Raw genomic sequence first — 22,404 nt, 5'->3', positions numbered from 1 at the left:
AATTGGGGGGTTGGAGAGAAATTAAAGGCTCCAGAAACGTGCACTCAGCTCCCTGCCTAGCGGGCTCCTTGCTCTTCTTTCCCCAAAACTTCACAGCGCTTCCTCTGTTTTCTCCCTCTTTGTTTCTCCCTCTCACCATCCCTTGCTCGCAGGACTGTTTCAAGGCACACTGTGAGCCCTGGGCCTGGTGACACGTCCCTCAGGAGGCCAGCTTCTTGGCAGGAGCTGCTGAGGTCTTTGCTGAGCTGTTAATGAGCAGGCCGGGCTTCCCTGGAGCAGAGTTGCCAAGATGGGACTGGGCATGCACCCAGAGACGACTTTGGGGTAGAGCAGTGCCCATGGCAGGGACATGACAAGGCCATCTCGGGTTTTATTCACACTTTCCAGTCACAGTCTGCACTTTAAAGCTCCGTGTCCAAGTCTCTCTCTCTCTCTCTCTCTCTCTCTCTCTCTCTCTCTCTCTCTCTCTAATTCTGGAGTTTCCCTGCAAAAAAACACTGTTTACCACTGAATCAGAGCTGATGGCAACCTGTGGATAACCTCCATATCCTTTTGTCATGCTTTTGTGTCATCCTTTTGTGGTGAAAGCTGTGGGGCGAGAAAAAAGAGCACTCAGTCACTGAGTGAGGATAAACCCTCATTTGCTTGCCTTTGTTCCTGGCTTTTGGCATGGGTATCTCTCACAAATTATCCACCAGAGGTTCATAGGCTTGAGCCCTTTGCCCCACCCAATCAACCCCTATGCACTCATCATCCTCATTCCTAGGGGCGGAGGAAGGGGGGCAGTGGGGACGGGCCACCCCGGGTGTCACCACTGAGGGGGGTGGCAAAATGGCGGGCGGCACTCACCTCGGGGCCTGCAGCGTGCCCAAGCCACGCATCTCTCCTGGGAGTGACGTAGTGGCTTGGGCACCCGCAGGCTCCACGCTGCCCCAAACAGTCCACCCGCCGCCTCCCCCTCAGCTGTAGGGCAGCTGAATGGGAGGAGGCAGGCAGACGCCTCGGAGGCCCCACTGTGCTGGTCCCATGGGTCAACCGTGATGCGAGGTCCGAGTCCTTTCTGAGGTCGGGGGTGCAGTATGGAGGCAGTCCATCAAAGATGAAGCGGGGTCCAAGGCAGGGAGTTGGGTGAGGTCAGGAGCTACGGCAGGACAGGGTGCAGGCAGGAACTGGCTACCAACAATGTTGCTCCCGCAACTTGGGACTGGGGCTAGCTGGCTTTTATCTGTCCCGATGCACAGGGTGGCCCCGGTCCACAGGTGACTCGCCTCTCCTGGCCTGGAGGCGAGCACTCCTCCTGCAGGAACTTAGTTCCCTCCACCTCTCTGCCCTGAGCCTCAGCAGCTCAGGAGAGGCTGGAGGGTTACCGGACCCAGAGGCAACCTCAGCTTCCCCTGACGGGGCTGAGAGTGGAGCACCTGCAGGCAATGGGTCCTCCATCACCTCCGGAGCCAGAGCAGACTCAGCTGGTACCTGCACCTGAGGACCCGGCACAGGTGAGGACCCTTCAGGCTCAAGCCCCAGCCCCGGCTCAGCTGGTTCTGGAGGCGGGGAATCCTGTGCAGGCTGGGATTCCTCAGGTTCAGCCTCCGAGTCTGAATCCCAGGCCATCACACCCACAGAGCATCTTGCCGCAGCTGCCCCCCCCCCCACGGGCAGCTGGCCCTGCCTCTGGTTGCAGGGCACACGCGCCGCCCCAGGCACTCGATCGACTTGCTCTGCCCCTGGTCATTCCCCCATCCTTCCCCCCCTCCCCCGGGCTTAGGGATGGGTGGCAACAGTGCTTATCTCTGAGGGTAAACAAGTACCAGCCCCATTTTATCTAGAAGAAAAGCACTGGGTGGCAGTATATGCCTCCTTAAGCAATGCTCTTGTCTCCCTAGCATCTCTAGTGAATATGAAGCACCACTCTGGAATTCTGAGAAAGCTTCTGGCTTTGGGACTCATTGCTGCCTACCAGCTGCTGTCTGTATAGTCACCTACACAGCCAGTGGGAACATCGATGCCCGTCCCACTGAGATGAACTGGGCCTTTGCCAGACCTTGAGATGCCTGCTGATGGCAGGCAGCCAGAGCCCAAGCCCCACAGCAAGCTCCTTTTATGAAGCGCCACCTCTTCCCTCTTGTTCTTGTTGCAAACCTTGGCCGGCATCCATCACTGCCTTTGCCTCGTTCCTGGCAGTCCTGCCACTTGCACAGTGATGCCGTTAGATGTGGCGGGACCTTGGACTCAGCGGCCCCACATGGGTCCCTCTCTCTACGTCACTTATTTCCAGATGTGGTCAGCCTTTGGTGGCCCTCTTCCTCATTCTGCTGGCCGGTGGGCTTCGGACTTAGCCCCCAGAATCCTGTCCCAATGGCACCGCGCTCCCTGCTGGTGCCCACACTCACTGCCTCTGTTGCTTCCAGGTTATGCCCTGTGATGAGGGTTTGGCCAAAGTCTCCGAGCTGGTAGCCACCTACTCCCAGGGATTTTTGACGTGGATGGGGCCCTTCATACCGCTCATTTCCTTGGTTCATCCTGATTATATCAAGCCAGTTGCAACAGCCTCAGGTACTGTGGTGGTAGATTGGGGCAAGACTCAAGAGTCGATCGCAGGCCCAAGAGGCCACAGCATTCAGTAGCGGCCATCTTCCCAAGGCATGAATGATGGAGTTTCCATAGCGAAAGGTGGACCTTGCCCAAATACAGTGGTACCTCAGCTTACATACGCTTCAGGTTACATACGCTTCAGGTTACAGACTCCGCTAATCCAGAAATAATGCTTCAGGTTAAGAACTTTGCTTCAGGATGAGAACAGAAATCGGGCTCCGGTGGCGCGGCGGCAGCAGGAGGCCCCGTTAGCTAAAGTGGTGCTTCAGGTTAAGAACAGTTTCAGGTTAAGTACGGACCTCCAGAATGAATTAAGTAGTTAACCTGAGGTACCACTGTACATGGTCTCATGCTGGTGTGATGTTGTCCCCCCCCCCCCCCCAGACCAGAGTTTCAACACAGGCACTGAACTGACTGGGGGGAAGGCAGGATGGGAGTGAAGGAAACAGTGTTGAGATGAGAGATGCAATAACTTTAACCACGATACAGTATTGTGATTGAAACCAGTTTCTCTAAGCGCCCTTCCCAACTGGAAGTGCTCCAAATAACAACAAAGCAGAAGACTTTATTCATTTAATAATGAATTAGCACATGTCTTAAAGAAGTGCAGCCAGTGCCCACATTCGATTTTTGTTTTGTTTCTAGACTAGGGCGTTTTGCTTTCTCGGACATTTTAATTTGTGGACATTTTTAGTGGCTGCCTTGTATTATCCTTAACGTGACAATTTTATTGTGTTTTTAGGGTTTCATTACCGCCCAGGAATCTGTTGAGGAAGGGTTGAGCCCCCCCCCCAAAAGGGCGGAAAATTGCATATAAAATGTACTGATTTGCATATATAGATGCAAAGTTCTTAATGATTGATTTAATGCAGCACATTTCGCCGTCTTGTCAAAGGCTAACTGGGTGAACTGTGTGTGCCCTTTCGGTCTGCTATCCAGTAGCTAACTATTGATAGACAACTTCAACTCCTTCCTCCTTAGGATTGATTATCCTTAAACCAGACTTAAACTGAATAACACGACCACCCTAATGAAAGGGTAGTATGCAATGTTTTAAATGAAGAGGCAAACAAAAATAAATGTAACAATGCAAGTTTTTTTTTTCATTTTCTGATGGTGGATTTTCAGGATGGTTTTATTATTATGAATAGGGTGTGTGTTAGTGATTCTATCTAGCTGCAAGAGGAATAATAATTATTGTTTTTTATGAAATTTCTGTGCCGCCCTTCATTCAAGGATCACAGGGTGGTTGACAGTACAGTGGTACCTCGGGTTACAAACACTTCGGGTTACAAATGCTTCGGGTTACGAACTCCGCTAACCCGGAAGTAGTACCTTGGGTACGAACTTTGCCCCAGGATGAGAATGGAAATCACACAGCGACAGCACGGCGGCAGCGGGAAGCCCCATTAGTGAAAGCGTGCCTCAGGTTAAGAACTCTCTGAGTGTGCCCCTCCTTGCGGAAAAGGGTGCCTCGCTGGCTGCAAAGAGGAGGAAGAAGAGGAGCCGCCGCCACGCGGACATGCAGCATCACACACATGCCTGCACATAGTGTGATGTCAAATGCACTATGTGCAGGCATGTGTGTGTGACACCGCATGTCCACGTTGTGGCGGCGGGCACCCACAAGCCTGAGTCGGCACACCTGCTCCCTGGAGATGCCAGAGGTCTTTTGTAAACAAAGCGTGCGTCTTACCGTTGGGCTATGCCTCTTCCCTGCCCCCCTGGCCAGCTAGTCAATTTCTAGCTAAAGAAGACATCACAGCTTTTTAGCTTCCTCATGTTCCTATCACACTTGTCATAGGAACAGTACCGGTTCTCTCTATAACAGCAACCTTTCTCCACCTTTGATCCACAGGCATTGCTGGACTACAACTCCTACCATTCCTAGCCAGCATGGCCAGTGGTCATGAGTAGTAGAACTACTGTCAGATATAACGGGAGTTGTAGTTCAGTAATATCTGGAGGGACGCGAGTGGAGAGAGGGACGCGGGTGGCGCTGTGGGTTAAACCACAGAGCCTAGGACTTGCTGATCAGAAGGTCGGTGGTTCGAATCCCCGGCACCGGGTGAGCTCCCGTTGCTTGGTCCTTGCTCCTGCCAACCTAGCAGCTCGAAAGCACGTCAAAGTGCAAGTAGATAAATAGGTACCGCTCTGGCGGGAAGGTAAACGGCGTTTCCGTGTGCTGATCTGGTTCGCCAGAAGTGGCTTAGTCATGCTGGCCACATGACCCGGAAGCTGTACGCCGGCTCCCTCGGTCAATAAAGTGAGATGAGCGTGCAACCCCAGAGTCGGTCACGACTGGACCTAATGGTCAGGGGTCCCTTTACATTTTTAATATCTGGACACCCAAGGTTGAGAATGGAGAGGTCTAGTATATTGCATTTTGTCTTTCCTTCTTTTTCTGCTTGGTTCTTCTTGCTGGTGGCCATCTTTCCCCCTGGCACACGGACAGAGTTAATATTGCTCCCATTCCAGGAAAGCTTGGGCCTTGCAATTAGTCAGTAGCCTGGTAGGCGATGAGGAATTACACACAAGCGAGTGAATGGGTTGGTGGACAGAGCATGGGCTGTGCCGTTTCCCCACTGCAACTACAATCGAAATGCGACAAGCTGGAGCTCTCCGACCTCAGGACTCTTAACTAACTGTTCCTTTGCAGGCTAGCAAGCTTTGTGGGCTTATTTACTCTCACGGATCTTGGGGAGCAGGCTGAGCTGGCGTCTCTGCTAACCCAATCCTTGTCCTAGGCACGAAGCACTGAGGAAGGGCTGCAGGATGCTGCGCAGCTGACTGCCCAGTACGGGCAGGTCTGTGTCTGGTGGTTTGGGCCCTGGGTTCCAATTCTGAGGCTTTTCCATCCAGAGACCATCGGTCCTGTGCTCCGGGAATCAGGTAGATTGTGGCAGAGAAAGTGGGCACGTGTAGAGGATGTCCCTTAGGGCACAAAGCTGGAGCCATGCAGCGGGCTGACTTGAAGGTGGCATCGGGCTGCCTGTAGGTCTCATGTCGGGCATAAGAACATAAGAAAATCTTGCTGGATCAGACTCTCCAAGCACCCTTAATTTCCAGGGACAGTCCCGGATTTACAGAAGCTGTCCCAGTTTCTGATTTGATCCCACTTTTCCTTAGGGCGTCCCTATTTTCAATGGGAAAATGTTGGAGGCTACAGAATAGGATGTCCCAAGGGCTTTTTTTCCAGCTGGAACTCAAGGAAGAATGGATACAAAAACGGGTGGAATATGCAGAAATGGCGAAACTTACCGGAAGAATAAGAAATCAAGATAACAAACTTTTAAGCAAAGAATGGAAATGGTTTGTTGAATATTTGCAGATAAATTGTAAACAGATCAAAACACTGGCAGGGTCATTGTAATCACCTGCAGTTACGTAAGAGTATATATTTAAAGGAGATAAATAAATGAGTAAGTTAAGTTAATTTGGATATGCAGAAGATATTAAAAATAAATTTAAGGAACCGCAGAAAGAGGGGGAAGGAAGTCAAGTTTTAAAATGTCAAAATGATTGTAAAATCAGTGAAATGTATATATCTGAAAAGTATATATTTTTTTAAAAAAACCACAACTCAGTTCTGGCAGCATTGCCATTCTAAGAGAATGAGGGAGGTGTTCGTGTTGAGTTCCAGCACCTCTTTTTCTAGAAAAATAGCACTGGGCATCCCTATTTTCAAAGCAGCTTATCTGCTTCAGTCCATAGAATTCAATGAGCCCTTGACAACTTGCCCCATGCCTGCCTGCATAGTTCAGGTTTTGAACTTCAGACTGCCATCTTAGACATGTCACTTAATGGGGGGGGGGGAGAGAAATTAATGTGGAGAGCTGGCGATAATATAGGGAGCAATTCTTTTATGTGAAGAATAAGAGGAAATGAAGTGAGTTGCACAACAAAAACACACATTTGGAATATTCCACAGCAAGAAGCCTTGGGAAACTGCGGCATTTGCAATAGTGTTCATGCATGGCCATAAATGCAAAATGATAATCAACTGGTTGTGGATATATCAATAATCAATGGAGATACCTTCCATTATATTTTCTCACTGGAGCCTTTGGCAGTTGTAGACCCAATCATGCATTCTCTGTAATTACAATGGACGGTCAATTGTCGGAAGCTGAATGTGTCAGAGGAATTCTTCCACTCATCATTGCAAAGTGACATTGCTAGATGCTTTTAGGAAGGCTTGTTTTCACCATGGTTTGTTCAGGAAACCATGAATCATCCCAGAGAGAAGCAAACAATCTCTAACTTGTTTCTCCAAAGCTTGCTTTGTTTTCCCAACTGTTCTTGCGTTGGGTTTTTGTGCCCCGGCGATTGTCTGGAGTGGACTGGCCAAAGAGGATTGGACCAATTAGGGCTATCTGGTTCAGACATAACGCCAAGCGTGCAATGGTTCATAAGCTAACACCAAATCATGGCTTTCCATCACAATTTGTTAGCAGAAAACAATTTATGGTTAGTCCGCTGAGCTGGGTTTGCTGTTGCTGGCACCTGATTTTCTCGAGAGGCAATGGAGTGCACTTCAAGGGGCTGAAGTCAGACCGCTGCATTGGCAGCACCAAAGGGGCCTCGGCAGTGCGCAAGCCTAAGCAATGTGCATGGAGGTCCTGGGCTGCCCAGTCGACAAGACCCCCCTTTTGGCCTCGCTGATGTGGTCCAAAGGAAAGCAGAGCAAAACGTTTGGCACCAGCTTGGCTGCCGGAGCTGCCGGAAGGAGGCATATAAGGCACCATCCAACCATCTTAGGGACTCTACTTTCGATTTGTGTAGGGTACTCCTTAGCCTTTTCTTCTCCCTAATATATCCTGCAATGCAGTGCATATTTGGATCAGAGTTTTCCTTCTCCTACATCAGAGGTCAGCAACATAAGGCCCATGGGCCAGAAGTGGCCCATGAGGGTCGCTTAACCGGCCCATGAGCCGCCCCCTAACCAAGCCGCCCGCTCGGCGAGTCCCTACGCGCTGCGCTAAACCGGTGCGGCACGGGGACCATCTTCCGCTTCTCCAGAAATTGCTTCTGCACATGCCCAGACGCCAGAAATCATGTCTGCGCATGCCCAGACGCTGAAATCACAGGCGCGATTTCCAGTGTCTGGGCATGCGCAGATGCGATTTCTGGTGTTGTGCTGTGTCAGTCCGGCCCACGGAGGATCTCCGCAGGAGTGATCCGGCCCATGCCCAGTAAGCCTTGCTGACCCCTGTCCTACATGGACCACCTTTCCAGGTTGACAAGCCCCACCTGCCCTTCACTTGCCTCTAGAGCATGGGCAGAAATCATCTTATTGACCACTGGATGCACTACTGGTTTCGTCCGCTCAATCTGCCAGAGCCTGTCTTTGCACGGAGAAGAAGTCCCTAACTCACTGAGGGTTTGAGACCCATCAGCTACCCTCACCTGGTTTAGCTGGCCAATCAAAGCCATTCCCAGGGTGTGGCCGCTGTCACACCAACAGCTTCTAGGAGCCGCAGGTGAGAGCCGAGTGCAGGGTGGGGACCAAAGGTGGACAAACTGCCCCCAAAGGAGCAGGACGTGTCCCTCGCCAGAAGCACTACCCCTCCCTTAACACCCCCTCCCACCCGTAAAAACCGGGTCTGCGTCTTCCTTCTCTGTCAGAGAAATGAGAATGTCCCACCCTGCCATGCCTTACGTGGAGTGTGCTTGTGTATGTGTATATTCATGCTCTGCATCTATTAATCTGTGGACTCAAAATGTAATGCTGTGCGGTTAATTCTGCTTTAATTGAAATGGGAGAGGGAAGGTTTTGTAAAGCGCGTTGAAGGGTGCTATGCAAATCATGGCATCTGAGCATAGCTCCAAGGATGCTCCCTGCATGTTCTCAGGGTGGAGTTCTGTAGGAAAAAGTTAATTTTTGTAAAGAAAATAAAAACAACTACACCACCTCTCCAACAAAATAAAAGCATGGCAAATGTGAGTCTGTGCTATCTTTGCCATGCTTCTTTTATTTTAATTTTATTTTAATCTGATGATAATTCCCTTTTTGTGGCTGCTTGGCCTCAGTGAGCTTCCCTGCAAGTGCGCCCATTCTGTGCTTCTAGTCTGATGCAGATGCAAATATCGGGGGAGGGGGATGATCCCTTCCTGAGCCTTTGCTCTGTGCTGCTAGGCAGAAGGCGTTCCAATTCCCTTGCTCCACTCCCCAGTGAAGGTGCCCCTGAAAACACTTTAAATAATTTTTATTGCTTTGATTTGTGTAAGCCACCTTGAGTCGCAGTCTGGGGGGGGGGGCGGAAGTAGGATATAAATAAACATCATAATAATTGTATGCCCAATTTCTTTAATACTTAAATGTCTGGAGATCTGAACTTTTTTAAAAAGAGAGGACTAGACTGAATGTGTTTCTGTTTTTTCTCTTCCCTGCAGCTGCTGTTGCTCCCAAAGACAAACTCTTCTATGGCTTCTTGAAGCCTTGGCTTGGTAAGGTACCCCTACCCCACACCTGAAACTTGTCAGACCATGAGCTCTTGTGCCAGGGATAAGTACGTAGAGCAGATGTGGGGAACCTTTGGCCCTCCAGATGTTATTAAACTACAACTCCCCTCATTCTTGGCCATTGGCCATGCTTGCTGGAGCTGGTGGTGGTTCTGCAACATCTGGAGGGACAGGGGTTCCCCGCAATTGATGCAGAACAGGGATCTGCATCCTGTTCATTTGGTTTTTCAAATGACAGTTTTACAATCACATATCCAACATACAACAGAAAGACAAGATTCCATAGACTCTCCTGGACTTCCCTTCTCTCCTTTGTGGGTCCTGTTGTTAAACATTTCCTCCTGCATCTTTTATAATACAGTCAAACAAGGATGATTTCTGGATAATATGGTTTGTTTTAATTTTGAATAAAAAAGTTATTTTTTAAAAAAAGAGTTACCAGCGTTACAACACAGGACAAGACGAGCCATAATAAAAGGGAGACTTGGGAGTTTAATTTGTACCTGGATCAGCCTTTTGTTTAAAGCCAGGGATGAATTCTAACAGCAGCCAGGAACATAGAATTGTAGAGTTCGAGGGGACCCAACGGTCATCTAGTCCAACCCCGTGCAATGCAGGGATCTCAGCTAAAGCATCCATGGCAGTTGCCCATCCAATCTCTGCTTTGAAACCTCCAAGGAAGGAGAGTCCTCCCGAGGGAGATTGTTCCACTGTCAAACAGCTCTTGCTGTCAAAAAGTTTTCCCTGACCCTTCGTTGGAATCTCCTGTCTTGTAACTTGAAGCCATTGGTTCGAGTCCTACCCTCCAGAGCTGGAGAAAACAAGCTCGCTCCCTCTTCCATGTGAGAGCCCTTAAGGCATTGCAACCGGGGAGGGGAATTCCCTCCCCAGTTGCAAGCTCATAAATTCCCCTCTCACACTGCAGTTAATCTTGAAAAAGCACTCATAGGAGACTCTTTACACGCAATAAAATCATTCTCTGCAAGGCTTCTAATTTGTGGACGCCAGAAAGCTACCGCTGTTCATCTCCCGAAGGGGCTGTTGCATCATTGTTGAGCTGACTTCACAACTGCCGCCTAATCAGGGCAACTAATTACCTGCAGGTCTATCGACTTCTGATTGGGAGATAAAGTTGGTATCTGTTCCTTTAGAACTTCCTTGCGAAGAGATAATATTGCATCCACAGTGACGCCCCTTAGTCTCCCTAGTCAACCCACCAGATTAATGTCCTCTGAGCTCAGGGTTGTTCATGCAGTTCAACATCCTGCCTATCAGGAGGAGCAAGCCAGATAATCCCAGGGTGGCCAGACAAGGGTAGGATCCAGTGCCTGTCCTTCATTCTTAGTCCGCACCATCTGATGGAGGTGTCTTGTGCCTGAATATGGCAATTCTGCTTTTATCTTTCATGATCATTAGCTACTAGTAGAGTAAGGGATGCGGGTGGCGCTGTGGTCTAAACCACTGAGCCTTGGGCTTGCCGATCAAAAGGTTGGTGGTTTGAATCCCCACAATGAGGTGAGCTCCCGTTGCTCTGTCCCAGCTCCTGCCAACCTAGCAACCAGTGCAAGTAGATAAATAGGTACCACTGTGGCGGGAAGGCAAATGGCATTTCTGTGTGCTCTGGTTTCCATCACGGTGTTCTGTTGCTCCAGAAGTGGTTTAGTCCTGCTGGCCACATCACCCGGAAAGCTGTCTGTGGACAAACGCCGGCTCCCTTGGCCTGAAAGCGAGATGGGTGCTACACCTATTAGTCACCTTTGCCTGAACTTAACCATCCAGGTGTCCTTTACCTTTTCCTTTTTTACTAGTAGAACTAGTGGTATACCTAGGCAAAATCGAGTGCTGCACAGTTCCACCCATGTTTTCCCATCAGGGTGGATATTTTGATATTTGGGGGGTGATTTTGTGGACCTGGCTGTTCATCTTCTCTGGGAGTCTCACTGGCTGCAGGCAGGCCGTTCCGCTGCCAGGATAATGCACCTCAATGACCCTCTGTTTCCTTGTGCCAGGCGATGGACTACTTCTGAGCGGAGGGAAGAAGTGGGGGCGACATCGGCGGATGCTCACCCCGGCTTTTCATTTTGACATCCTGAAGCCTTACATGAAATTCTTCAACCAGAGCACAGACATCATGCACGTGAGCTCCTTCAAAATACTCATGCTAATGTGCTTCCGCTCCATGTGCTTCTCCTCATGCTCTTACACATCGCTCTGCCTCAGCGCCATCTGTGCAATGCGACCAATTTTGGGTTGTTTTCTACCCTGGAGCTTATATGAACTGGGGTTCGTCTGCATGACCTTGTGTGTGAGAGTCAATGCACACTTGCTTTCTGTTTGGAAGAGATGGCCTGCATTCATTCTGTTGTTTCCACTTGTCATGTACTCTGATCAAAGAGTTGTGCCTTGTGCCTGGGAAACTTGTGTGTCAGCATTCAGGGCATTCCTCTCCTCCATAATTGCTGTAGAGATTGTGATTTTTAAGTGGGGGGGGGGGGGAGGATACCTGCAAAGGAACACTTAGTCAGAGAGAAACTTCAGCCTACCTCCTTGTTTTATTCAAATACTCAGTGCTGCTGCTGTTGTTGTTACTGTTGTTTTTTTAAAAATAATTTTGAGTTTTCCGACATAGGGAAACTCACTTCTCCATCCAAGCTTTTCAGTAAGTTTATGTTATACAAATGGGGGGTGTTTGAACATTTGCAATGTCCCAGCTACTCCCACTGCTGGTACCTATCTTAGGTTTGTATGCTTTTTCAGCTGCCTCCCCACTCAGTATTTTCTTGCTGACAGTGTGCTGCAACAGTATATTACCGCTTCTCCAGCAGTTTTGAAGGACTTTGCAGGGATTTGCCTGTAAAGTAACTGCACTTTTTGAATCCTACTTTGCTCCTCTACTTTAGATTGCACCACCTGCAATTAGCACTGAATAAACTAATGTTTCATTTTTAATGTTGATAAATGTGTATGCATGGGCTGTGCGTGTTTGAATATAATTTAAGCATGTCATGGAAGCATGCCTCAAAGGGGCCATGCAATAGGGATGCTACGCAGTCAGCTGCTGAAAGAAAGTTCTGTTTCCAGCTCTTTCCCGCATAGATATTGAACATTAGCATCTCTGTCTGTCTGTCTGTCTGTCTGTCTCAGCTTCACTCATATGCCATATTTGCACCCGCTGTGTAATGTGGTTCTGTCCCCAGCCTGGGCCTTCCCCTGCTGCCCTTCTGCCCGTGCTGTGTCACCTCACTGGTCAGTCCTTCACCATTTGCTGCCTTCCGAAATGTTGATTCTTGTTCTCCCCTTCCATTTTTGGGCAGGCCAAGTGGCGCAAGTTGACCTCGGCAGGCCCGGCCTCCATCGACATGTTTGAGCAGATCAGCCTCATGACTTTGGACAGCTTGCAGAAATGTGTCTTCAGCTACGACAGCAACTGCCAAGAGTGAGTAGGCTGGCAGAAGGAACGCTGGGGCAACTCATGGCTTTCCAGATAGATCCTTTGTCGCCCAGCCTCTAGGTTGTTCCACAAGGCCCTTTACCCATTGAGTCTGGAGCAAGCTAGCTTCAGTGCTGTAGCCCCGACATCATAAGGATCTGGAAAGCCAATGGAAGGGGGGAGGAGAGGGTAAACCAGGACTCAGGAGAAGGAGGAACTGCCTGCTTGTTCTCAGAATAGATGCTCTTTCTCCCCCACAGAAAAAGATACGAGGTTATGTTACGTGACAGAATAGCAAATGGTGTATATGAATCACTCTCGTAGTGTTAGGATATTTCCGTTCCACCTTAAAAGGGAGCAGGCTTTGAGTCACAGAGTCTGCGTATTTCCTGTCTCACAGGATGTTTCTGTTGTGTCTTTGCTTTCGATTCTCTCTCACTGCCGGAAACTCTCTAGCAGGCAGTCATGGTTTTTCTTTGTTCTGATCAACGCTGAATAAACTTGTAAATCATGCTCTCCTGGGTGCATCTTTTGCTGTGCATATCTGCTGATAGAGTGTGCAAGAGCTCTGGATCTTTTTCAAGTTATTCCTGGAGCTCATGTCGCTAATTGCTGATACTGCGTGTCTACGGGAGATCGATGGACGTCCGGAGACGACGTAAGGTCAAGATGGACTTTGTCTCCCTGGCAGTATCCCAACACGTAGCAATCCAGTAGGCAGGGGGCTTCCTCGGGATGTAAACAAGTGTTCCTTGGAAATCCCTACAAGGTGTGTTTGCAGGGATCCGCAATAGTTCAGCAGCTTTGACAATGCCTTAAATGTTTTGCACAGGAAGAAACGAAAGTATTTGACTCAGAAGGGTGGCTGTGTTGGTCTGCAGCAGCAGGTTCACGAAGCAGAGGGCTGCCTTGGGATGCTATTGAACTCAGTGGGATTTACCAATGAGTAAACACCTAGCATTGTGCTACACCTGTGTTATTGGGGCATCACAAGTATCCATTGACAGTACTTCACTAGATGTTTCTCCGTGGGCATTCTAACAGCAAAAGCCTAGCCTAGGCTTTTTGCAGTTTCAGTGCTAATGAGAAACAGGTACTGTTACCTGCTAAATGTTCAATCTTTTGGGGAGTTTTTCAGCTGATCGGGCCTGTGCTGCTTGCTTATGGCCATGTTCTCAGACTCCAAGGACATCTTCTGCCGAGACTTCCTCCCATGTCTTCTCCTGACAAGTAGACTTCTTATATGTTCCAGGAAATCAAGTGACTACATTGCGGCCATCTTGGAACTCAGCAATCTTGTCGTGCTGCGGCAGCATGCCCTGATCCACCATTTTGACTGGCTCTACTATCTATCGACGAACGGCCGCCGCTTCCGCCGTGCGTGTGACACCGTGCACCGCTTCACAGCCAATGTGATTCAGCAGCGACGAATGGCACATAGCCGCTTGGGGGATGATGCCTGGCTCAAATCCAAGCAAGGCAAAACCGTGGACTTCATTGATGTTCTTTTGCTGGCAAAGGTACTAGGCAGAAAGAGGGCAAGGAAAGGGGCAGTGTGGCTCCTTGTCTATGGAAGAGGGGAGTTTTATGGGAACTGATGCCCTGCCTAAAGAGGAAGGTTGGCATCAACTTAGGAAAGCTTAACCCTGCGGCTTATAGAAGAGGTAAACCAGACTCTTTGGGGACAAGGAAAGGAAAGAGCCATAGCTCAGTGGTTAACCATCTCTGTTACATGGAGAAGGTCCCTTATCTGAAACCCCAGAGATTCATTTCCACATATATATATATATATATGTATATATACATGTGGAATATATATATATATATATGGAGTATATATATATATATATAAACATATTATTTTCAACAATAATAAAACATACTTTTATATCTTATACAGTGGTACCTCGGGTTAAGTACTTAATTCGTTCCGGAGGTCCATTCTTAACCTGAAACTGTTCTTAATCTGAAGCACCACTTTAGCTAATGGGGCCTCCTGCTGCCACTGCGCCGCCGGAGCACAATTTCTGTTCTCATCCTGAAGCAAAGTTCTTAACCTGAAGCACTATTTCTGGGTTAGCAGAGTGTGTAACCTGAAGCGTATGTAAACTGAAGCATATGTAACCTGAGGTACCACTGTACTTTTAATTATCATAACTAATGTCTATCTTCTTTATCTTCTTTGCAATATTTCATATATTCCTCCTTACAAAACTTCTTGTAGTCCTACTAGCGTAATTTGTTGATTACAGTTGCTCTTCAAATAGTTCACATGATTGTTCCAATCTTCTGTGAATCTCTGGTCCCGCAGGTTTCGAATCCTTCCTGTCATCTTACGTATTTCTGCGTAGTCCATTACAGAGATTCATTTCCAGTCAGTGTGGAGCTGAGCTACACCAGGCTTCCTCAAATTCAGCCCTCCAGATGTTTTTGGCCTACAACTCCCATGATCCCTAGCTACCGGGACCAGTGGTCAGGGATGATAGGAATTGTAGCCTCAAAACATCTGGAGGGCCGAGGTGGGGGATGCCTGAGCTATACTAACCAGGTCTAACCCTGCTGCCCTCCCCTGGCAGAGATGCTCGTGAGACTATCAACTGGTCTTTGCAAACACCTGCCTTTGTGCTTGCAGGATGAAGAGGGTTGCCACTTGTCTGATGCTGACATCGCAGCTGAAGCTGACACCTTCATGTTTGAAGGTGAGGTGCCTGGATTGGGTCTGGTCAGTCACCGTTTGCAGTATCTCTCTGGGGTGACAGAAACAGGGCACAATTCCTCCCCCAAGTCACAGAAGGACAAGAAGGATTTTCAGGTCATGTTCAGCAACTGAGTGTTTAGGAGGGGTTGAATTATATGTTCTGACCCCCCCATGAGGTGAAATACTTCCCAGAGAGGATCATTGTGTGCTGTCCGTGGTTCTGACCTGCTGTTGCCCCAGTTCTGCTGCATACAAACTGCAGCCTTTATCCACAGCCATTGGGGTCAGGTCATTCATTGTGTGCTGGTCTCCTGAGACACAATACTTTTGTTTCAGTAAAAACCAGACTCTGGGGTTATATGTGCAGCTGGAGGTGAGGGGGAGAGGGAGAGAGAGAGAGAGAGGCTCTCTGGGATTAGATGCTTTTGTCAACTGAATGATCCTTTGAAGGTGACCCGGAAACTACAATTAATCCAGAATGCAGCAGCTAGACTAGTGACCGGGAGTGGCCGCACGACCATATAACACCAGTCCTGAAAGACCCACATTGGCTCCTAGTACGGTTCCGGGCACAATTCAAAGTGTTGGTGCTGACCTTTAAAGCCCTAAACGGCCTCGGTCCAGTATACCTGAAGGAGCGTCTCCACCCCCATCGTTCACTGAGGTCCAGCTCTGAGGGCCTTCTGGCGGTTCCCTCACTTTGAGAAGTGAGGTTATGGGGAACCAGGCAGGGGGCCTTCTCGGTAGTGGCGCCCACCCTGTGGAACACCCTCCCATCAGATGTCAAGGAAATAAACAACTATCTGACTATTAGAAGACATCTGAAGGCAGCCCTGTTTAGGGAAGTTTTAATGTTTGAAGTTTTATTCTGTTTTTAGTGTTCTGTTGGGAGCTGCCAAGAGTGGTTGGAGAAACCCAGCCAGATGGGCAGGGTAGAATATTATTATTATTATTATTATTATTATTATTATTTCCTTGTGCTCAGGGTAGTAGGTCTCCAGCTTTACTTTGGGGTTGCAGCTCAGTCCTCTCCAGTTGGGATCTTCCAACTTTTGGTACTATTGACAGCCAATTGCAGGTCCAGAGAAATCTTCCCTGGTTGGACCTTCTGTTGTCAGCCAGTGCTGTGGTTGCGCTGAAGCTCCAGCTGATCAGGCAGGGAAGGCTGCATGCCTCTTCTGTGAGTTCACACTCACTCTCCCTCCCCGCAGGCCACGACACAACAGCTAGCGGCTTGTCCTGGGTGCTGTACAACCTGGCTCGACATCCCAACTACCAAGACCAGTGCCGGGAAGAGATTCAGAATCTGCTGCGAGGCCGGGAGACAGAGGAGATTGAATGGTGATGGGACATGAAGTGGGAAGACAAGAGGGTGGCAGGTGGAACTGAGCCCAGGTGTGGGCTGCTCACCTACAATGCAGTTTAATGTTTTTGTGCATGTATGTCCATCTGCATGCGCACAGCTTAGAAAATAAGGTAATCCACAGAGGATTTAGTGCTAGGCTCTCATTTCATCCAGTCTTGCCAATGACAATGAAAATGGCTGAGCGTTGACAAAGCGTAGCTTCCCTGACACACCTCTGCAGATCTCCTGTGCTTATTTTTCTTAAAAGGCATCTTGCAGCATGTTATGTTTATGAATCTGGTGTGCAAAGGGGTACTCCTCAAATCTGATCTTATGTCTCTTTTCTAAATACACTTCTAAATTCACCCTCAGCTCAGCACCGGCCATCTGGTGAGCGGGAAAAGGTTCTGTGTTCAAAATTGTGCAGCTACTATCTGCTGTTTAATATCTGTTATTCTCCCACCCACCCACCCAACATGAGGAGTATACAGTCGTACCTTGGCAGTTGAACACCTTGGCTCCCGAACAAATCGGCTCCCAAACGGTTTTCGGAAGCCAAACGTCCGGTGTGGCTTCCGTGGCTTCTGATTGGCTGCAGGATGCTCCTGCAGCAAATCGGAAGCCACACTTCGGTTTATGAACGGTTCCGGGAGTCGAATGGACTCCCGGAACGCATTCTGTTCGCAAACCAAGGTACCACTGCAATTGGGTATTTCTGGCCTGCCTAAAACCACACAGAGGGAAACAATATTGGAACTATAAGCAGAGCTCTTCCCAAATTTGATTAGGCGGAACAGCCACCCTCACAAATCCAACGTGGATCCTCTGCCATGGGGGCATCCATCCCAAGTATGCCTATGCTTCTGATGGAAGGAAGGTTCCTTTTGCCTCAAGACTCTTATTTTCCCCTGATATTTTGAGCATCCCAAGGCAGCCCATCTCCACACTTTGAGGACCACTGCTGTAGAGCCAGCATTTTGACAGACAGGCACAAAGCCTTGAGTACAAATCTCAAAGAACAGTTATGTTTCTATTATATAGGAAAAGTCTGCAGGCGCCATTATTTGTGCTTCCGCAGGGAAAAAGCTCAAAGGGTGTGTCTGCTTGGTACCGGTCCTGTTCTCATTCCCTATTTTGAAGTGAGGGAAAGGGGAACACGACGAGGGGCACCCATTTCAACAAGAACAATACAATGCAGTCAACGCAGCCTTAAGGCAGGCTATCTTGTGGCAGTTTCCCACATGTTCCTGTGGCGATCACACAGGGCCCCCGGACATTTGACGGTCTATTGACCCTGTGCCACCACTGTGATTGCTTTCTTCGCTGCCACCACCCCGTTTCTCATGGGACACACAGAGTCCAGACAGTTGTTAACATTAAAAAATAATCAAGTTTATTTTTAAATGCAGGAACAAGCATATGGTTTCAGTTTATTTTTCTCTTGTCAGTTTCTTAATCTTAGTTCCTAACAACTCCAAATTGATTATTCCAACTATCTATCTGACTCAACCTAACAATTCCTCTCACTCTTTCTCACAATACAACTCTACCAACCCACTGACTATTCCTCCCTCTTCCTTCTTCCGCTCCCATAACTCAACTCCCAAACCTCAACTGTCAACAACCCAAACCTCCACTGACTTTCAAAACCTCCCACTCTAACTTTCACTCCCCCCTTGCATTCTCACTGGCCAATCACATCACACTCATTTTAACCCTTTCCTTATGACCCACCTAGGAGGCAAACGCCACAGTTCCTTACCAAGGTTCCCAGAATGCAACATCCACGCCACATCCCTAAGGCAGGAAGAGAAAGAGTAGAGGGATTGCCACCTGTGGTCCTGCGCACGGATGCTATAATGCACCGACTCTGTGGTTCCGTGATGCCATGATGCCAGTTGGCCGTCATAAACAGTAACGGTGATGTTTCCTCTTTTCAGGGAAGACCTGTCCCAGATGCCTTTCACCACCATGTGCATTAAAGAGAGCTTGCGCCTCCACCCGCCAGTCACGGCCGTTTCTCGCCGCTGCACCGAGGATGTGAAACTTCCTGATGGGAAGATCATCCCCAAAGGTACCTGGCCTCAGCTCATCCCATGCCAGTTGGCATCACGCCCTGTGCCAGCACCTGGCAGGTAGACTCCTCCCCTCCCTCACTGCTACATCCTGCAGCAGCGGCAGTCTGGGGTCAAAGGTGCTGCTGTGCTGTTGTATTTTTACTGCCCTGTCAGAACGAGAGATGCCGTGAGCCCTAGGTAAAGGTAAAGGGACCCCTGACCATTAGGTCCAGTCGTGGCCGACTCTGGGGTTGTGGCGCTCATCTCGCTTTATTGGCTGAGGGAGCCAGCGTACAGCTTCCAGGTCATGTGGCCAGCATGACTATGCTGTTTCTGGCGAATCAGAGCAGCGCACGGAAACGCCGTTTACCTTCCCGCCAGAGCGGTACCTATTTATCTACTTGCACTTGACATGCTTTCAAACTGCTAGGTGGGCAGGAGGCCGTGAGCCCTAAAGGTATTCAAATTGGCGGTAGGGAATTAAGTCCGTATTTCAGAATGTCCTGTGGGAACTGGGTTGCTTGTTTGGCTTGCTCACTCTTATACCGTGAAGTCTTTACGTATACATTTACAGTAGTACCTCTGGTTGCAAACGGGATCCATTCCGGAGGCTCGTTCGCAACCTGAAAAGAACACAACCCGCGTCTGTGCATCTGCGCATGCGCGAGTCGCGATTCGCCGCTTCTGCACATGCGCGTGATGTCATTTTGCGCGTCTGCACATGTGGCGAAACCTGGAAGTAACCCTTTCCGGTACTTCCAGGTTGTCGCGGGACGGAACCTGAAAAAACGTATCATGAAGCAAACGTAACATGAGGTATGACTGAACTTAATGTAAAAAAAATTCAAATGCTTTGAGGTACATGTTTTCAGTCCAGGTTAATCTATAATTACAAGTCGTAAGATTCATCAGAAGCCGTATTTGATACAAAATCGTATCAGAAAATGGGGAAGCAGATGGAACACACATCCCCCCCCCAATCATTCGTTCACTGCCACGGTTGTGAGTCTAAAAGTGTTGAGGAAGGACATTAGTAAGAAATTCAGCCTCATTAATTGGTTTCAGTTGTTTTCCCGCCCTTTGCTCTGCTTCTTTGGCTTCCACTTTCAGGAGATCAGGCAACACATGGTGGGATCAGGTTGTGCATTTTCAAGAGCACATTAACGAAAAGATACGAGGGAGAGATGGCTCAGAGAGGCTGTTCTGTCTCCCTGGTGATATATAGTCTGGACCTAAGTGACGGCGACTTATAAAAATATTTTTGTTTTGACTTTTTTCCTTTCTTTTCCTCCAAAAAGGACAATCAAGGACACTAAACAGCAGCATTCATGATGGTATGTTCCACGGGTGATTACCTGTGACAAGTAAATGGTATGTTAATCCTTGGAACATACCATTGAATATACCATAGTACTGAGAAGCTTGCAGTGTTGGCATGTCCTTAGGGCTCTTTTTGTAACCGCAGCAAGCCAGGCCTCTGGATCCACTGCTGGCGTTCCTTTGTCTTGTGCTCGACCCGGTGGGTGGGATGCCTCGGACTTGGCTGCTATCATTGCTCACCCCTAACATCTGCTCCAGATGGTTGGCTGACCCCCTGGAAAAGATGTTGAGGGTGTGCAGAGAGAGGGGAGGAAAGTGAAGCCCCACTGCATGAACAGAACATGGCATCATTCAGCCTTGGCACTGAGGTCCAGCTCCAAGGGCCTTCTGGTAGTTCCCTCCCTGCGAGAAGTGAGGTTACAGAGAACCAGGCAGAGGGCCTTCTTGGTAGTGGAACACCCTCCCATCAGATGTCAAGGGAAAAAACAACTACCTGACTTTTACAGATCACAACATACGGTATATAATCAGAATAAAAACAACAACCCAACATCTTGAGTGTGGTATTCTCTATTGTGTGCATATCCACACATTGATTAGAAACTCTTCTCTCCCCAGGGAACATCTGCCTGGTCAGTATCTTCGGAACCCATCACAACCCTGCCATCTGGCCAGAGCCTGAGGTATCAGTTTCTGCTGTGCATTTTCTGCTTCTTCCCCTCTCCCTTGGGACCCTTTCCTGTGCGTGGGGGCTCCTCTAGGAGGACTCAGTAGGTCGTGTTGCTAATTTCTTTTACTCCCAACCATCTCACTTCTTCTTTCTTCTTCTGAAGAAGTGTGCATGCACACGAAAGCTTATACCAAGAACAAAGTTGGTCTCTAAGGTGCTAAAGGTAAAGGGACCCCTGACTGTTAGGTCCAGTCACGGACGACTCTGGGGTTGCGCGCTCATCTCACTCTATAGGCCGAGGAAGCTGGCGTTTGTCCGCAGACAGATTCCAGGTCATGCGGCCAACATGACTAAGCCACTTCTGGCAAACGAGAGCAGCGCATGGAAACACCCTTTTACCTTCCCGCTGGAGTGGTACCTACAGTACTTTTCACCCTATAGGACGCACTTTTCCCCCTCCAAAAATGAAGGGGAAATGTGTGTGCGTCCTATGGAGCGAATGCAGGCTTTCGCTGAAGCCTGGAGAGCGAGAGGCGTCGGTGCGCACCGACCCCTCTCGCTCTCGTGCTTCGCACAAATGTCCGCAAACCTTGCGGGCAACAGCCTGTTCCTGGGGCTGGGGTCGGGGGAAGCTCGGGCTTCCCCCGCCCCCAGCCCCGCAAGCAAGCTCCGGGAGCAATGGCGAGGTTGAGCGCAATCTCGCCTTCACTCCCGGACCCCCAGCCCCGAGGCTAAAAACAAAGCCAGGACAGCTAGCGGGATCCATCCCGCTCGCTGTCATGCCTTCTTTGCTCTTTGGGGCTCGGGGGGGGGGATAATTTTTTTTCTTTATTCCCCCCCCCCCCCAAAAAAAAATAAGTGCGCCCTATGGGTCGGTGTGCCCTATAGGGCGAAAAATACGGTATTTATCTACTTGCACTTTGACGTGCTTTCGAACTGCTATGTTGGCAGGAGCTGGGACTGAGCAATGGGAGCTCACCCCGTCGCAGGGATTTGAACCGCCGACCTTCTGATCAGCAAGTCCTAGGCTCTGTGGTTTAGACCACAGCGCCACCCTCGTCCCTCTCTAAGGTGCTACTGGACAATTATTTATATATATTTCGACTGCATCAGACCAACATGGCTACCTACCTTCTTTCCAGCCACCCATAAGTTCAATCTGTTTTTGTTCTTATAGGTCTATAACCCACACCGCTTTGAACCGGAGGCCTTGCAGAACCAGTCGCCACTGGCCTTTGTGCCCTTTTCAGCGGGACCCAGGTAACAGAGAGCCTCTTGGTGCCAGGTCTTAATTTTCTTGAGTGTTGGCTACTGCAGTGTATCGTAAGATATTCTGGCCTAGATGATACTGACAGTGGCCACTTCCTCTTGGAAGAAGAAAGTCCTTCTTCACGCTGTGCACAGTCAGTCTATCAAACTCCCTCCCCCTGGAGGCCTCCAACTTGGATGGCTTTAAAAGAGGATTAGACAAATTCATGAAGGAGACTGCTGCAGGCGAAATAGCTCCGTCGGTAGAGCACGAGACTCTTCATCTCAGGGTTGTGGTTTCGAGCCCCCATGTGGGATGTAAAGATTCCTGCATGCCACGACCCTCATGGCGCCTTCCAGCTCTGATTCTATGAAAAGCCCTCTCCTTCCGCAGTTATTCCCTCAGAAAGAGCTTGCGGTCAGGGACATCTGATTTTATTTTGGTCCCCGTCTGAAAGGGGGAGTTATCACTGGATAGAAGTCTCCAGTGCTAATCTGTAAAAATGTAAACAGCTCATCTATGGGCACATAACATCAAACCATGAAGGAGACTGCTGTCAGTGGCTACTAGCCATGATG

General features: G+C 49.1%; 3 protein-coding genes across 11 annotated transcripts in view; 2 read left to right on the top strand and 1 right to left on the bottom strand.

Annotated features, from left to right (window-relative positions):
* The window catches only part of MCOLN1 (mucolipin TRP cation channel 1), a 91,031-nt gene that overhangs the window by 41,206 nt on the left and 27,421 nt on the right, over positions 1 to 22,404 (top strand). The gene's annotated exons all lie outside the window — the stretch shown is intronic.
* The window catches only part of RASAL3 (RAS protein activator like 3), a 126,806-nt gene that overhangs the window by 93,242 nt on the left and 11,160 nt on the right, over positions 1 to 22,404 (bottom strand). The window lies entirely within an intron of this gene.
* Positions 1 to 22,404, top strand: part of CYP4F22 (cytochrome P450 family 4 subfamily F member 22) — a 44,405-nt gene that overhangs the window by 20,865 nt on the left and 1,136 nt on the right. For 3 of the 5 annotated variants that reach the window (XM_083420119.1, XM_083420117.1, XM_083420120.1), the window contains exons 3-12: positions 2,409 to 2,553; positions 8,989 to 9,042; positions 11,067 to 11,194; positions 12,372 to 12,493; positions 13,740 to 14,007; positions 15,120 to 15,186; positions 16,397 to 16,526; positions 18,471 to 18,604; positions 20,526 to 20,590; positions 21,755 to 21,837. In XM_083420119.1, the coding sequence (XP_083276245.1) occupies positions 2,409 to 2,553; positions 8,989 to 9,042; positions 11,067 to 11,194; positions 12,372 to 12,493; positions 13,740 to 14,007; positions 15,120 to 15,186; positions 16,397 to 16,526; positions 18,471 to 18,604; positions 20,526 to 20,590; positions 21,755 to 21,837 (1,196 nt within the window). Of the gene's footprint in view, positions 1 to 2,408; positions 2,554 to 5,339; positions 5,485 to 8,988; positions 9,043 to 11,066; positions 11,195 to 12,371; positions 12,494 to 13,739; positions 14,008 to 15,119; positions 15,187 to 16,396; positions 16,527 to 18,470; positions 18,605 to 20,525; positions 20,591 to 21,754; positions 21,838 to 22,404 lie in introns of all 5 variants that reach the window. The other 2 variants (XM_083420118.1, XM_083420121.1) reach the window with 1 other exon arrangement.

This window comes from Podarcis tiliguerta (genome assembly GCF_965153285.1).
Source record: "Podarcis tiliguerta genome assembly, chromosome: 17".
NCBI classification, from domain to species: domain Eukaryota; kingdom Metazoa; phylum Chordata; class Lepidosauria; order Squamata; family Lacertidae; genus Podarcis; species Podarcis tiliguerta.
Note: the sequence above shows the minus strand (reverse complement) of the source record. Positions and strands in the feature narration are given on the sequence as shown.